This window comes from Panthera onca, chromosome B4, assembly GCF_046562875.1.
Source record: "Panthera onca isolate mPanOnc1 chromosome B4, mPanOnc1 haplotype 2, whole genome shotgun sequence".
Taxonomy (NCBI): Eukaryota; Metazoa; Chordata; class Mammalia; order Carnivora; family Felidae; genus Panthera; species Panthera onca.
Window position 1 is genome coordinate 125766069 of NC_138345.1, and position 17215 is coordinate 125783283.

Genomic DNA, 17215 nt, shown 5'->3' on the forward strand with positions numbered 1-17215 from the left:
ATTTATTTTTTTAATATTTATTTTGAGAGAGTGAGAGAGCATGAGTGGGGGAGGGGCAAAAGAGAGGGAGATAGAGACCATGAAGCAGGCTCCACACTATCAGTGCAGAGCCTGATGCAGGGCTCGAACCCACAACCCATGAGATCATGACCTGAGCTGAAATCAAGAGTCAGATGCTCAACCAACTGAGCCAACCATGTGCCCCTAAGCTAATTTATTTATTTTTAATGTTTTTCCCTATACCATATTTCATTTTCTTCCACTTTCATTTTTGTTTTACTTAAAATATTTTTTGTGGATGTACAGATTCTTTTCCATATAAATTTTACACCACAGACTTATTTCTTTGACCATTTTACGTGTTCTTAGTAAATTTTGTTGATTATATTTGTGGGTTTTGATGTTATTAATTTTCTCTTGAGATTGTTATTCATACCGGTCTTCTTGGGTCAAATTTTGTGGATCAAGAAATTTTATGTTGACTGTTTCTATTAATAATCTTTATTAGGAATTGGATGAGGCTAATTACTATGTATTGCTCAGTTAATCCACGATGAAATTGTGAGTAGTTCTTCATAGACACAAAGACTGATCTATTGTTCAGATTGCTGTGTTGTAGCAATCAGCAAACCAGGACCTCACAGTCCAAATCTTGCCTGATGCCTGTTTTCATAGGGCTATAAATTAAGAATGGTTTTTACAGGTGAATATTTATAATCTGTTCAATGGTAGAGATGTGAACTTTGAATTCCGGTTAAGAAAAATGTTGCCTCTTCCCCCCAAACAGTTCCATTATCCTTATTAATAGACCTATGTTACAAAAACTGTACTCAATTACTATTATTACATTTTGAATATTGTCAATTAAAGTTTTGTGGAAATTTGTTTTTTCTTTTGTTATATAAATACTATATAATAGTTTTGATTTTGCCTCTTGGCCCCCAGTCCCTACAATATTTGCTCTCTGGCCCCTTACAGAAAAAGAATTGCCAATCTCTGCTCTGTTGTACTGCTATCCTAATTCTCCCGAACCCTTACACTCTTCTTCCCTTACCTGACACTGCTGTCTATTCCATGGGCGTTACCAGGAGCAAACGGTCAGTGAGGTCTAGAAGTTCTTAGGTCAGAATCTAGAGTCAGGTGTCCAGCTGCAGGTGGGAAAATAGAAAGTCGGGTGAACGCAGTCATGCTGCTCAGTGATAAAGAGAGACAGTTCCTCAACTCTTCACGGGTTAGTTACATCAGATCAAAATGCAAAGTGATGTAAAAGAGTTTTCTGTGTAAGTCAGTTTCCCCTTTTTTTCTCACTCGAGAAGAAGTCTAACATGTCGGAAAAGCCAAAGTACGGTTGCTTTCAAATCATCAATATTTGAGGGAACTTTGGGAGAGCTGAGAAGCCTTTTACTTTTCCTACTGAAGGTAGCTCCTTTTTCTTTCCTTTAACAGATGAGGAAAAAGAAAACAATAGAGCATCCAAGCCCCACTCCACTCCTGCTACTCTGCAATGGTAAGTTCATTTTCAGCAAGTTCTCTCTTGATGTGGTGCTCGTGTAACTTCAGCTTCCTGCTGATACAATAGGGTATCGCCGAAAAGTTTGACATCGGCATGAGAACTTGACATCCAGGAGCCTAACATGGAGTCAATTTAATTTGCAGCTCTGTGTAAACTACTCAACTTAGGTCCAGCCTGGAGATTGGGATTTTCGTATTTATTTTATTTGGGTGTAGATTTTGTTTTCCATCACCAAGACCCTGGCAAGGACTGGCTGCCATGTGAGTGTTGTTAACTGATTTAATGGAATCCATTGTTATAGTTAATAAGGATGCAACAAATTATAGTAATGGTGGTCTGTTCACCCCTACCAATGATCCCTTAATGAATTAATCCTTAATTGCAACTATACTACAATTATTTTAACATTAGTAATATTAACAAGCATTATCTCCTTTAGTGGCTTTACTTTTAATATTTGGAATTCCTGGACTTGGTGAAATATTTAATGGATGTTGTTTTAAGTGGTTGTTTTCATGTGTGAGGTTTATAGGTACATTCTCCTCTAAGAGCTTTACTTAGAAGTTTTTTTGTACCTTTGAGAACAAGAACTGTCTACACCTGAGATTTATTCCTCAAAACTCCATGTCAGTTAGGGCTATGATTCCCCTGGCAGCACAGCCCAGCTAACCTGAGGGGATTAAGGAAGGAAGGGGAGGGAGGAAGGAGAAGTGGGGAGGTGTAGGCACTAAGAGCTATTATGTGCCAGCCTCCTCCATGCCAGGCACTTCCTATAGGTGCCCTGAATTCTCACAATTCTCTGAAGTTGGTATCATTTATGCCCATTTCACAGATGAGGAAAATAAAGCTTAGACAGTTAAATCATTTGCCTGAATATACACAGGGCCACGAAGGGGCACAGGCTGGGTCTCTTTAACTGCAAAGCCCCTGCTTTGGAAGAAAGGAAGAGAAGACTCAGGATGGATGGAGAAGAGAGGACAAATGAGAAAAGAGAGCAGATAGGCTTTAAGGAGCAAATCACATTAGATTCTCCTGACTAATCCATGCACAGGTGAGAGGAAGACTGCATCGGGAGAAAGCATTCAGGAGCGTAACTCAATCTTCTCTAACAAGAGTCTCCACAGTCAGCTTGCTTGGCTGCAAGGACAGCAAAGGTTGTTTTCAAGAGCTTGATTTCCAGACTTTGGCTTGTTTCCATCATTTTGTCCCTGTCTTCTTTTTCTCATTGCATTTGCTGCTTTTCATTTTCTTGAAAATTCTACCCTATTTCCATGGTCAAACCTGTGCCTGCACCCTTCCTCTCCCAAATCATGGCCACACAAATTCCCATAATGCCAGGACATCTAATGAGGTATCAATATAAAGGACTTTGGGCATGAGAATTTCTAGAAATGCAAGGAATCGGCAGACACACTGACTTTAAAAACCTGAGCACGTTGCACATTTCAGAATAAAAAATTTGAGAGTGAGTAGAAGAAAATCACCTTGTTCGTTCCTAATTTTCTGTGATTCTCTGATATCTGCCTGGCAACAGTGAGTCTGCGGATAGTGCAGCGTCTTAAATCAGACTGCCAGAAATTAACTCCCAGCTGTGTAGCCTTGGGTGCGGTCCTTAACCTCTCTGTGCCTCAGTCTCCTCACCTGTAAAATGGGAATAGCAGTGGTATCAAACTCCTAGGGGTAGTCGTCAAGAGGAAACTGAGTTAGTACAAAGAAAGCGCTTGAAGCATCTGACGTAGAGCCAGCGGTCAGCACACCCTCCCTTCTGAGTCCCCCAGGGCATCCTGGAGCAGGCCTTCCCTCCTTCCTGATGTTTGCAGTCAGTTCACCCCTACTGTACCTAAGTCTGTACAGAATGTCCTTTTCTACATAAAACGTCACGTAGATCATTCCAAAAGACGTTTCATTTTCCAATTCACAAAGTCAGGCAGGGGATTTTTTTTTTTTTTTAATAAATTCGCTTTCAAGGCCAAATCAGATTCAAGAATTTATAAATTTTTGTTGTATTATTATCAAAAGACATCAAGTTGTTCAAAGAACATCAGATTGTCCTCCAATTCCCTTTATATGTATGAGATAGAATTTCAGTCACTAATTGAAGAAATGTTGGCTGTGCACCTACTATTGCTACACCCTGTTCTAGGCTCTGAGAGTGCAACAGTGAGTAATATAGACCAGGAATGATGAGGGGGAAAGTTTTATGATATAAAAGTATCATATGAATGATAAATAAATAAACAAGGAATGCATTAGATACTGACAAGTGCTGTGCCTAGAGTTAGAACTGGCTGACAGGGTAGTGTCTGAGAGGGTTTTTTAGGTTGAGTGGTGTGGGAAAGCTTCCTGGAGGAGGTGACATTTAAGTACGCATTTGTATGACAAGAAGTCCACAACATGACAATGTGAAAATCAGGGGCAGGGAACATTCTAGGCAGAGGGAACAGTTTCTTAAAAGGCTGTACTAATGTAGGTTGGGCTTTCCCAGAGGCAGACTGAGCAGAGATGGGTGTGCAGGTGGTTTATTCGGGCATGCATCCAATATTGACACATGGGGGTGTGAGGGACACTGGGAGAGGCAGAGGGGGTGTCAGGCTGACAGGAGGCTGCAGTAGAGTCCTCAGCAATCCTGTGGGGAGTTCTGAGGCTGGGCTGGCCCTTCAGAGAGACCAGAGTCCAGGCATTGGGTCCAGGCCTTTATCCCCCACCTTGCCCATCATGGAATATCGGCTACCCCCTGAAGGGGGGTGAAGCTTTGGGCAAGGCAGTTCCCTTCACATTCTGCTGAGGACAACTCCTCAGCAAGGATTTGACCTCAGCAAGCAGCCCCCCCAGCAGAGGAGAAGGACACCTCGGTCCTCAGGGGTAACTTGGGCACATCCCACAGCATCCGCTGCTCCCTCCAGGGTGGGAGGCAGGCTGAGCTTGTTGGAGGAACTACAGAAGGTGGCCAGTGTGGGGCACAGCGAGTGAGAGGAGAAGGATACCGATGAGGTGGGAGAGGGAGGCAGGGGAGAGGGTCTGTAAACAGGGAAGAAGGAGGACATTTCTCTTAAGTAAAACAGTCACGCTTAAAACCATGGTGGAGCACATGTGACCTCCTATATTAACTTCCACATGAGTAGAGTTTTTAGAATGTAGTTTCAGTGTAAATACTTTGTCTCTCAAAAGGAACACGGCCCCCCACGCCCCCCCCCCAACCATCTTGCAAGGGAAAGTGAGGTCAGTTATACCATGTTCCCCCTGTGCTCTGGTCGCCAGTGAGTTCGGATGTTTATGCACTTTTCCATCTCGTTTGTTTGAATGTCTTCTTTTTCCTTTATTAGCTTTTTAGAAAAAGGCAAGATATGAATACATTCAATAAGCCCTTACTTTGTTTTTATTTTATTTTATTAATACAAGTGATAGGTTTCCTCACTTGAAAACTGAAACATCCTAGATAAGGCTATCGTCCGTTCCTTGTTGTTGTTCGGGGCTCATCCAGAGCAACCCTCTGGCCAGTGGGAAGGGTGTGTGTGTGTGTGTGTGTGTGTGTGTGTGTGTGTGTGTTTACAGTGTCTTGCCTATGCTTTTACAAGCATGTGTGCCAACAGAAGTTTCTGACTTGTGGATTTTTTTTTTTTTTTAATTTTTTTTTTAACGTTTATTTATTCCTGAGACAGAGAGAGACAGAGCACGAGCAGGCGAGGGTCAGAGAGAGGGAGACACAGAATCTGAAACAGGCTCCAGGCTCTGAGCTGTCAGCCCAGAGCCCGACGCGGGGCTCGAACTCACAGACTGCGAGATCATGACCTGAGCCGAAGTCGGACACTCAACCGACTGAGCCACCCAGGCGCCCCTGACTTGTGGATTTTTTAATTTCGGATTTTCTGCTTTCCAAGAGGAATGCAGACATATCACACTAAGGATACTGTCCTACAACCTGCTGCACTGCGTTGACCCACAACTTGCCCTTTCCTCACTGGAATGTCCTGAAGCCATACCCGCGTTAGTCCATAGAGCACAGCCTCATTTTAGCTGCTGTGCACAATTCCACGTATGACAATGGCAGATCGATTTCACCACTTTCCTCCTGCTGGCCGTTTACGTCGTGTCCAAATCTCATCTCCGCCCTTACAGACAGGGCTACAGAGAGCATCTTCATATGTCCCCTTGCACACCTGTTGGAGTGTTCTCTGTGTTGGCGTCGAGAAGGAGAGCTGGGTACCCAGAAAATATTAATGGGACTAATATTTGCCCCCTCAAATGGCTTTGCCATTTTGTATCTTCACCCACAGTATAAGATACTTAAAAAAAAAAAAAAAAAAAAAGGAACCTAGCTCCACACCATGGCATCTCATTCTCTGAGACATGTGCATCCTTCGTGCTGTCCGCTCTCTGCAACGGCAGCGTGCAGGCCCTCAGGACCGAGGTGTGTAGGCCCAGGAAAGGACATTGGTCTCCCGACAATGCCGAGCTCTCCTGGGACACTTGGTTTGTTTTGGGAATTGGGTTGGGGGCTATTTGCTCCTCCACCTGCTCCCTCCTCGCCACGAGCACCCTCCCCATCGCCCCGGAGACCATCTCCACTCCAAGAACAAACAATACAGTGCCCAAGCAGCCTAAAATAATTGGGGCCACGTGATCTGGAGGCAGTTCCCAGCAGAAAACAGGCAAATATTGTCAAATGCCTTCTGCCAAACACTTTCCAGCATCCTCGGTCACGAGGGTTAGTAAAGCCCAAGCCGCTGGGGACGGGGAGCGCTGCTGGAATCCTGGCCACACAATAACCTCTATTCACACAGAGGATTTTGGAATGGTAAGCGGCCTGTTCCACCATCCTGGCCTGCTTGCTGCCAGCCCATGTCCCCCTCCACAGCCCTACCCTCTCACACACCTCCCTTGTCGCCTGTGTCACTTCTGGCTCCCTGTGCGCCAGTCAGGGCAGAGGCATCTCCCCTTTCAGCAGTTTATGGGGTGCAGGGGGAGGCCCTTCCCCAAAGGAAGAGGGTAGAAGACCAAATCATCTCTTTCTTGGGGGGGGGGGTGTTTTTTTTCTTTCTTTCAAAACAATTAAAAGGAGGTCTTGGGTGATTGATGGCCTTTCAATCCTTCAAATTAATATAAAACAAAAGAAATTTCACGTTTCTCTTTAAAATGTTCTTGGAGGCCGCAGGAGGCCGCAGGTAGAAAGCTGGACTGGGTACTGTTCCAAAGAAGTTTGTTGAAGTTTCGGACCAGGTCACAGCTCCTAGACCAGAGTCACAGAGTAACCGGTACCCGACGTTCGGTACCCATCTCTGACTTGATCCTTTATTCAACAGTGACAGAACATTATTCGCTTCCATAATATTAGTTAGGCCACCTTGTTCCAGAAAGGGAGGCTGAACATTTTTAGCACTGAAAACAGCCAGAGATGTCCGATAATGCCTGTAGGTGTGACCGGTGCCCTGCTAGAAACCCTCTACCACAGAGGCAGAAAGGTAACTAAGCAGGACAGTGTGAAGGGCATGTCTCAGACAAGGAGATGCTAGGGTGTGGAGCTATGATCCTTTTTTTTTTTTTTTTTTTTTTTTTTTTTTTAAGTATCTTGTGCTGTGGTTAAGGTGTAATTCTAAGGTCTAAGGGTAAAGCCGCTTGAGTAGGCAATTTTGTAGTCCCACTAACATTTCGCCGTGAACACCCAGAACTTCTTCACACCAATATGGAGAACACTCCCACAGGTGTGCAAGGGGGGCTTATGAAGATGTTCTTTGCAGCCTTGTTTGTAATGGTGAAGTAGAACTGAGTAGAGACGGGGAAGGGATGGAAAGAGAATGTTGAGGGGGATGGTTTATGATAAAGAATGGTACCCAGATCACCTCGGCTGTGGCCACCGGAGCTCTGGGCTGCCTACCCCTGGCCCAGCCCTGACAGAAAGAAGCATTGGCAACAGTTGAACTTGTGACACTGTGCTATTATATAGTGCCTAGTTTTTGTCAAAAAAAAAAAAAAGCGGGGGGGGGGGTGACTTTAACCAAACACTGAGCATAGGGATTCTTGAACCTGGCTAATTCCAGGCCTTTCTGGAATACCAACCCAGTAGCTCGTGGGCTAAACACAGGATATGGATTAGCAGACTCCAGGTTCTGGTCCGATTCCATCATCACAGTGGCAGCACAAAATCCCCGATTCAGCCCATCACTCTGCATCAGCCAAACCTACAGGTTAAGCAGATGCCAGTGGCAAACCAGGCTTGTGCCTGGCTGGAGACATCACCAGCCAAGCTCTTCTGCTGCTCCCTGTCGAGTTGGCAGGACTGTTACCCCTATTTAAAGAAGAAGAAACCAAGGCAGGCAACTGAACACAACAGAGGGTCACAGTCTCACTCCACCCGAGGGGAGGATTGCCTGATTCCCAAGAAGGCCCTCAAAGGGGAGGGAGAGCCAGCCGAGGCCCTGGGAGAAATACCAGATCCATCTGAACACGTGTTTCTGGTTGGTTGGTCTACCTAGCAGCAAGTCGTAGGCTTAAGTGCTGTTTAAAGAAAAATGGATCGGTTTTGTTTCTTTGCTTGTTTTGGCTTTTTATAGATTCAGCCTGAGACCTATCCAGAGCCAATGCCCACCATTTTGTTTGTGTTTCTTGTCCAGTGAAGTCCTCTCCTTGGTTCCCATTTTCTTCTGATCAATTGTCAGCTTCCTAAAGGCAATGGCAGGGATTGCGTGTTGTTGCTCACTGCTGTATTCTACAGTGCCTGGCACACAGTAGGAGCTCAGTAAATGTGTGCCGGCTCACTGACCAAAGGAATGTCAGTCCATAGCACACAGTGAGAGCTTTAGGAGCCTCGTACCTGAGTTCATACTCCAAACCTGGCTTTTCCCAGGAGAGTGGCTTTGGGCAGTCACTTTGCCTGGCCCTCCCTTTCTTCCTCCCTGTCATGGAGATGATGTTACCCATCTTGTGTGAGGAGTGATAGCAAATGTGAATATCCCTGGCACAGAAAATATAAAGCAAATATGTTTCTATTAATTGGGGGTTTTTCCTTAATCACCCAGGTCTTAAGGTTAAAAAAAAAAAAAAAGTGCTTTTCTGATCTGTGCAAAAGTCTGTGCAAAAGTCCGCTTTCCTTCCTTCCCACCTCCTTCTCTCTTCCTTCTGCAGGGTTGACTGTGTTCAGGGCACAGTAGTAGCAACTGTGCTAACATAAATAGGGATGCTGTTTGGTCCCTGCCTTCAAAGGACTCTCAGTCTAAGATGTAAAGTGTTACCAGAATATTCCACAGTAACCTAGAATAATACTGACAGGTGCCCCTTATCCAGCGTCCCCCTCTGCCACCTAGAGGGCTGTGGGTTGTGCGTGGATTCTTGTTGATCCCCTCAGCAGCCTTGGGAGATGGGTATTAGTATCCTTTGCATCATGTTACTGATGAAAGAGACAAGGATCTGAGGGTTCAAGCAACACACCCGAGCCTGTGGTGCCTTGCAAGTGGTGTGGGCAGGATGTAACCTCAGCGTCCCCTGCCTCTGAACCCAGTGCTGCTTCTCAGTGAGGGCAGTTGGAGCCGCAGACAGATATGAAGGGCTGTGGAAACTCCCAGGAAGTGATGAGAGCTTTGGGGGCAGAGGCTGCGCTTCCTGTCAAGACTTTCTCCTCCACAGATGCAACTCCGTGCCTGGCGGGTGCCCATCGCAACACTCGGCATGTTATCGGGTGAATGAATCCATGAATCTGGCAAGGATGAGGAACCAACTAAGAGGCCATGAGCAGATGGGGCTGGGTGGGAATTAAACATAGTGTCAGGGAGAGAAATTTGAGCTGAGCCTAGAGGGGCTCACCTCTTGTGGTGGAATGCCCTAGAACATATGGGGTGGGGAGCATGTGCAAGATCAACAGTCCTTTGGCTGGGGAGAAGTGTATGTGCAGAGCAATGGGTCGAGAGGAGCCTGGAGAAGTAGTCAGGGGTCATATGGTGGGGGCCTTACATGCCAAGGGAGGGAATTAGAACTTCTCCACAGAGGCAGAGGGGAGTAACTGATGGGTTTAGATTACTGTCTGGCCTCTGCTTAGCAAGTTTGTTTTCATGTATTTTTCAGTCTCTGGGTCAACCTGAGTAATAAGTTACTATGTCCTGCAAGGCTTTTAAAAGTCCTGCTGTCTGATCTTCCGGTAAAATAGAAGAGAAAGTTTCTGTTGTAGACATGTCCGCAAAGACCCGGGTAGTGGAGACTCTGAACTGAAATCTCACACATACAGAGAAGAGAACAGGTTTCAAAGGAGAGCAGCAGGAACAATTATGCTGGGTGCTGAAACATTTGGTCTTCATTGTCAAGTGCTGATACGGAGCTTCCTCCCCTGCCCTGGGTTGCTGCGGCCAAAGCCTCATGAGGAGATCTTTTTCAAAATGTATACCGCAGATAATGACTCCTGTTGGCTAGTAGACTGAGTTCATTATCTCCCCATAATAGGATAGGTTCAATTCAAATATGATCAAGTTATTAAATAGAAGATCAGAAAAGTGGAAGAAGTGGGGAATTTTTTGGTGATCATTAAAAATATCCAGGTATAATGGAGTATTGTTCACCGTGTCAGACTAATGATGTCCTCTACAAGTGAGGAGAAGGGGAAATTTCATCAGATATGAAGAGAAATAATTAACTGCCTTTCTTTCTGCCATGCCTTGGTCAGCGAAGCAGACATTCCAATTAGCAACTTCAGTACACGCACGGACCCTCTGGATTTTGTAAGGAGGTTTGGGGAAAGGTATCATGACGCTATTTCTGCGGAAACTCATCGAGCGTCAAAGTTGCCCTTAATGCCAGTTACATCTATTCATTTGTAGAGCTTATTAAAATGCTTCATAGTCATAAGCCACCTAGATACCTTGAGGCGAAGAAGCTCTGGGAAGAGGAACAAAATGCGGGTAGCATTGTAGTTATTTAGAAGGCTCTGGCCTTTGGCAGGTAACCGCTTAATTAATTCAGCCTGTGTGAACCGTGACTTACACTCATCTGGATTCAGATAGTTTGTTGCTGCTATGGGTTCATTTAATGGGATGTATTTTAACCCTGCTCTTCTATTTTAATGCTGATCCCTTGGCCGTACTCAGTGAGCGAGCAAGCCACAAGAATATCAAATATAAACTCAGGCACGGGGGGTGGGGGGCTTAAGCAAAATAGCTAATGGTAAGGGGGAGCCAGGAATCCACCTGGGAGACTGTGCTCTCTAACACCACATGATCACCGCCCTCCATTACTCCCTTGCGGTTCTTAACCATGAGGAATGGCGCCTCCAGTCATCCTCCAGTCCAGTTAGGAACCTGAGAGCTTGCCTTGGTTGGTGCCATCCATCTCACATCTATCTGGCAGCATAAGAACCACACGCACTGAGTGTTATCCCTGCCCCCCACGGCCACTCCTCCAATTTATACCCCATCACTTTTTGCCTGAAGTCTTGTAGTAGCCCCTAACTGGTCTCGTTTGTTCATTTATTTGTTCAACAGATACGAGTCAGTCGCCGTGTGCCAGGCCTTACTAGTCAGCCTTGTCCTCCTACAGTAGAGGTGCCAGAATGACCTGCCAAAGAGTGAATCTGATCATGCTGCAACCATGCCTAAGAAAACTTAACTGGCCCCCTAGGGGTGCCTGAGTGGCTCAGTCGGTTAAGTGTCCCACTCTTGGTTTCGGTTCAGGTCGTGGTCTCATGGTTCATGGGTTCAAGCCCCATGCTGACAGTGAGGAGCCTGCTTGGGATTCTCTCTCTCCCTCTCTCTCTGCCCTTCCCCCACTCTCTGTCTCTGTCTGTCTCTCAAAATACAGAAGTAAACTCAAAAAAAAAAAAAGAAAAAGAAAAATGGCCCTCTATCATTTTAAAGGGTCATATGCCTTTTGTAAGATGAACTCTGAATGGCTTGAAATGCATGTATATTGAATGTACCTATGGATTTTTCTGGCCAAAGTTAATTTTAGGAAATGATTAGCAAGGATAAGCAAAAAGGGATACTTTCTCCTCCCCACAGCTTGTCCTGCACAAAGTTGCAGCCATCCAGGATGTGTGTGTGTGTGTGTTAGACTGGAAAATGTTCTACCATAGTCTACAGAGTTGAAATCAAAGCTTTGAAAAGAAATTGCTTTTTTTTTTTTAAGTTTATTTATTCATTTATTGGAGCAGGGAGGGGCGGAGAAAGGAAGACAGAGAATCCCAAGCAGGCTCCACACTGTCAGCGTGGAGCCCAGTGTGGGGCTCAAACCCACGAACTGTGAGATCATGACCTGAGTGGAAGTCAGGAGTCGGATGCTTAACCGACTGAGCCACCCAGGTGCCCCTGAGAGGAAATTGCTTAATGGGACTCTCAGTAGTCTAAGATGAAACCAAGGAAACTTGGATGTTTTTTGCTTTTATTGTTATATTCGTTTACAATCAATCCGTTGTTGGCTAATAGAACATAGTAAGCTTTAAATTCATATTAGTGACTGTTGTTATTGATGACATTATTATTATTTCTACAGCATCCCAGAAACGCTCTGGTCTTCCTGCCTCTGAGTCTTTATTTTTTCAGTTCACTGAGTACTGCTCCATCGCCTCCTGCAAATGACATTTCTGCAGTAATTCTTGAACTCCGAGGGTCGCCAAACTTCTATTCCAGGCCATATTCTCTTGGGGGCATTGGAAGATTCTCCATACCCCCTCCCCCTTTGTTTTTTTTTTAAAGGCTCCTTTGCAAGCCCTTTCTCCACTCGGACCATTGTCTCCATCATCCAAAGCACATTGTCTCTCCCCCTTGCTGTTCTCCTTTGCCTAGAATCCCCTCCATCTACCACAGCAGGACACTGTAGTGGGTTAGAGGAAGACTCTCCCATTTACTGCCTGCGCGACCATGGGCACATGAGTTCCACTCTCTGAGCCATATAAACCTACCACATAAGGTAGGCTTTATACCCATGTATCCAGTTTCCTCATTGGACACATGGGTATAAAACCTACCTTATATGGCTATTGTGAGGATGGAAAGAGATACCAGATACCCAGTGCCTGGCACCTGGGAAAAGAGCAGCAACTGATGCTAGCTGTCACAAAATTCAAATCCCACTTCATCCATGAAACCTTAATTACCTCTTCTTATCTACACAGGAATCTCTCTGTTCTCCCACCTTTGACTGCTCTTATAGTAGTTAATTTTTCATATTTTGATGCATTATTCTTCCCAGATAGACTGCAAAGTGAACCAGGACATAGGTCATGCCTTATGTCAACACAAGAGGCTACAGGAGCCAGACAAGGAACAGAAAACAGATTGGTGTCAGAAAAGTAGGGAGGAGTGAGGACTCTGGCCAACTCGAGGGCACACCTACCTCTGGCCAATTGTTGTCATGCGGGAATATGGGCCCAGCATTGCCAGATCTCAGCCTTTTCACAAGAAGCCAGATTCTTAGGGGAAATGTCCTGAATTTTAAAAGCCAGGCCAACAATATTGAGGCCAAGCAAAGCATGTCTGTGAGACCCCACTTTGTGAAAGCTGCCGTATTTGGATGGTCCATACAAGTTTGTATGTAAACTGGTCATGTGGACCTCTGAACTCACTTTTACAGAGAAACAGTGCTGTGAATGGCAGTTAGGGGTCCAGGCTAAGCTAGAAGGCTGATTCCCATTCATACCAGACCTGAAGCTTAGGACAGTCCCAAGAAATCTCATCTCTATGTGAAAGCATTTTCCCACGGCGAGCCACGTCCAGTGTTTGTTCTAATTTCCGATGTCAGGGACATGTATACTAGAATGTAAGCCCTTTCAGGCCAGGGCCTTTGTTTTGCTCTCTGCTATTTCCTTAGTGTCGAGAGCAGTGCCTGGAACTCAATAAATATTTGTTGAATTTTAAAGATTACCTGTATCTCTATCCATCTGCCCACCATTTAATCTATTCCCTACGTGCAAACAAGGACTATCTTGCGCACCAAGTGCTCCCCAGCACTTGGCAGGTGGTAGGAGATCAATAAGTATTTGTTGAATGAATATATAACTGCAACGATCCATCCACCAGACACTTAATTGAGCATCTGCTGTGTACCAAGGAATATGTTGGCCTTCAAGGATGCAGGAGTGACTCAGACACCATGCCAACCTCAAGGAATTAGGTCACCCAGAAAGGATTGCATAAACAGTTTCCCGGAACATTTCTAAAAAATGATCAGGAGTTACTCAGTGCTCCCCTTCCCAGAAGAAGGGGGACTAGGTGAGGTGATGAGACCACTCAGCACCAGGCTTCTTCATTTATCTGGGCGTGCCTAGGGTTATATTCATTGGTAAGGTTTGGATGTGAAATGATTCAATTGATTCAATTGATTTTCTTTCAACCACATGCTGGAATGAGCACAGTGAGCACTGCCCTTTCAAGTGGCCACCTCAGGAGGCCGTGTCCTCATTCTGCTTCACAGTCACGGCAGGACTGGACCACTTCTTTGGCAAGTGCCCCTGAGAAGTTAGAAGCCATCTGAGGATATTTATTTCACTGCTCTAGAATCTTGCCTTATTTTTGTCTCTGCCCCCACTCCCCACCCCACAACAAATGTTTGAGATGAAAGGGCTATTCCAGTCACTTTATTCCTCAAACTTGGTTCCAAATGACTTTGGGTCGTTTCCAAAAATCCAGTTTGTGATCCAGAAAGAAATATCTTCTGTTCGTGAGTTAATTGAACAGTGTGTGCCCCAGGCTCTGAAAGCAGCAGGCCCAAAGAGACGTCCCCAAGTTGTCATGTGCCCTGGCAGTTCTGCTGGAAGAAGTGTTCTTAAACCTTCAATGTGTCTATGAAAAAGGGGGCAGGATTCTTTTTGATGCCTACACTCTGGTGTTTAGGTGAAAGAGGGGAAAATAGGATAAACTGTATCTAGTTTATTTTTATATCCCAAGATCTAGGACCCATTCAGGACATATGGGCACCCAAAGATGTTTTAAGGAGAGGATAGTTGTATGATGGTGAGGTCCAACACCTACTAAGTGTTTATCGTGTGCCAGGCACCATGCCTGCACATGTCACACGTTCGACTGTCACAACAGCTTATGAGGAGATCACAGCCAGCACCTCCAAAAGGAAACCCTACCTAAGGGTAAATAACTTGCTCAAGGTCACCAAGCCAGCAAGTGACAACACTGGGGTTTGAATCCCCATGGAAAGTCCCTACCCTAAACCCTTAACCTAGGGTCATTACGAAGGTGATGGGTATAGAATCGTAATTCCAGCACAGCAGAGGCGATCCTGAAGAAACCAGAGGGTTCGGCTCCCGCTGGGATCCTAAAACCTTCCTTCAGTCAGTGGATTACTGGCTGTCCCACTGTCTGGTTTCTCCTTGGGTGTTTGTTTTCCCACGGCTATCCCACCGCACTGCTCTTGTTAGCAAAGACGCTCCAACACTGGGACACCTGTTAGAAATGGCTACATGAGTGAGTGTGTGGTTCGAAGCTCGGCTGACTGGGGCACCTACAGGATCCTGTATATCACTTTGGGAGTTTGGGGGAACCTGATCCACCCAGAATGTGGCCAGACCAATGGCAGCATGGAAGAGAGGGACTGGGAATTTGAGCTGAAAGTGATCCGAGGTCACACAGCCACGGGGGCTAGAAGTCTGATCCTGCCGACCTACCAACTTCACGCGTGACCATGTGGCTTTGTCCTCCTGGGCTTCAGTTTCCCCATCTGTAGGAAGACTTCTCTTCAAGTCCTCCTCTGGAGGAGAGCTAGAAAGACCATGCCCTTCTTGCTTGAGGCTTGCTCATTGGGCATTCATTCCACAGGCTGGAGGAGAACTATGAGATCGCGGAGGGGGTCTGCATCCCTCGCAGCGCCCTCTACATGCATTACCTGGACTTCTGTGAGAAGAATGACACCCAGCCTGTCAACGCGGCCAGTTTTGGAAAGGTGAGTCCAGCCTCCCCAGGCTTATTCCTATCCTTCCCCACTTCCCAGTAATTTATGCACAGTTCTTAATCATTTTGAACATCTTAATTGCTTTTTTTTTTTAATTTTTTTTTTTTAACGTTTTTATTTATTTTTGAGACAGAGAGAGACAGAGCATGAACGGGGGAGGGGCAGAGAGAGAGGGAGACACAGAATCGGAAGCAGGCTCCAGGCTCTGAGCCATCAGCCCAGAGCCCAACGCGGGGCTCGAACTCACAGACTGTGAGATCGTGACCTGAGCCGAAGTCGGACGCTCAACCGACTGAGCCACCCAGGCGCCCCTTAACTGCTTTTTTTTAAAGTTGCTTTGGTAACTTAAATACTTTGGTAACTTTGCTATAATACTTTGCTGTAAAAAGTCCAAAGGCTTACTCGCAAGGTAATACCAAGCCCAATACCAAAACAAAGTAATACCGAAGTATGAAAACTTCCACACGATTCAGACAGGTCATAGAGTAAAAAGAGAACACCTAACTGGGCTTTCGTCAGTACTCAATTTGTAGGAAGTGACTTCTTTCCTTCCGAGGGACAAATATTAGACTCCCAAGTGTGTTCCGTGTCTGTCAGTGAGTCTGGGGCAGGCAAACTGCTTGCGTCTGTAATGTGAAAGCCTTGGAGAAGCTGGAAGATGGCCTTATATCATTAGCTTAGAGATCTGAGAATCCTCTACTGGGAGTGGTCTTATTTGCAATATTACCGCAGGCTTGGCTGCTGTCTGTCTCATGACAAAAACATTTTCCACACTTAGGACTATGTCCACAAAAACTCATTGTCACTGATCATTCACATTTAACAGGCCAAGGAGAGATGTTGGAGCACTCTTTCTTTTTTTTAATGTTTATTTTTGAGAGAGAGAGAGAGCAGGGGAGGGGCAGAGAGAGGGATACATAGAATCTGAAGGAGGCTCCAGGCTCTGAGCTGTCACACAGAGCCCGATGCGGGGTTTGAACTCACAAACCGTGAGATCGTGACCAAGCCAAAGTCGGACGCTTAACCAAGTGAGCCACCCAGGTGCCCCAGAGTACTTTTAAAGACTGATCATTTGTCTATTTGATAGATAAAAATATGGATTTTTACACCTGCAAAATACCCAATTTAATTTGAAACAATACATCCGAACTGTTTCTCCTTAGCTTCTTTTTCCTATGTATAGTTTTTTACTGCATCCACTAACAAAAAGATAGGCAGGCTGATTTGGCACCACCGTTCCTCACCAGTTTTCTGAGTGCGGGCATAACACGACTGAACCGGCAAAAACAAGTCACTGTTTAAGTTTCGGGAATTCCCTTTTCCCAACAGATAAAATCATCAGCAGGAAAAAGAGAAAAGAGAGTAGTGTCAGGTCTGAGCCCACCCCCCTGGAGGGTTTAAAACTGAGTGGCTGGGAATTGGCTCCACTCAATAAATGGGAAGATGCTCCGTGGTGACTTAGGGAAGGGCATATGTTTTTGTGATGCATTAACCCTGTTTTTCATACGTGATAATAATTTTTTTTTTACGTCAGTGGAGACACCACCTTTGCTGTTTCTTCCGTTTGTGTCTTCAGTCCATCAGTGTTGGCTGAGATGGGCTGCGTGGGCGGCACTGTGTTCTGGGGAAAACGAGAAGGGAATCCAGTATGGGTCCCGCTTGTGGAGAGGCTCACGGTCTAGGGAGGGACTCGGTGAGCTCCTCAGCAGGTGGGAGACAGAAGAGCACACCCGGAATCCAGGGGATCCTGGAGCTTTGTCACACGTCTGGGGTCCTGGGACATTCACTCGCATCCACACTTCCTCATGGCGGCCACAGTGGAGAGTCCAG

General features: G+C 45.7%; 1 protein-coding gene across 3 annotated transcripts in view; it reads left to right on the plus strand.

Annotated features, from left to right (window-relative positions):
* Positions 1–17215, plus strand: part of RFX4 (regulatory factor X4) — a 164104-nt gene that overhangs the window by 46967 nt on the left and 99922 nt on the right. For all 3 annotated transcript variants that reach the window (XM_060656539.3, XM_060656540.3, XM_060656541.3), the window contains 2 exons: positions 1447–1507; positions 15253–15376. In XM_060656539.3, the coding sequence (XP_060512522.1) occupies positions 1447–1507; positions 15253–15376 (185 nt within the window). The remainder of the gene's footprint in view (positions 1–1446; positions 1508–15252; positions 15377–17215) is intronic.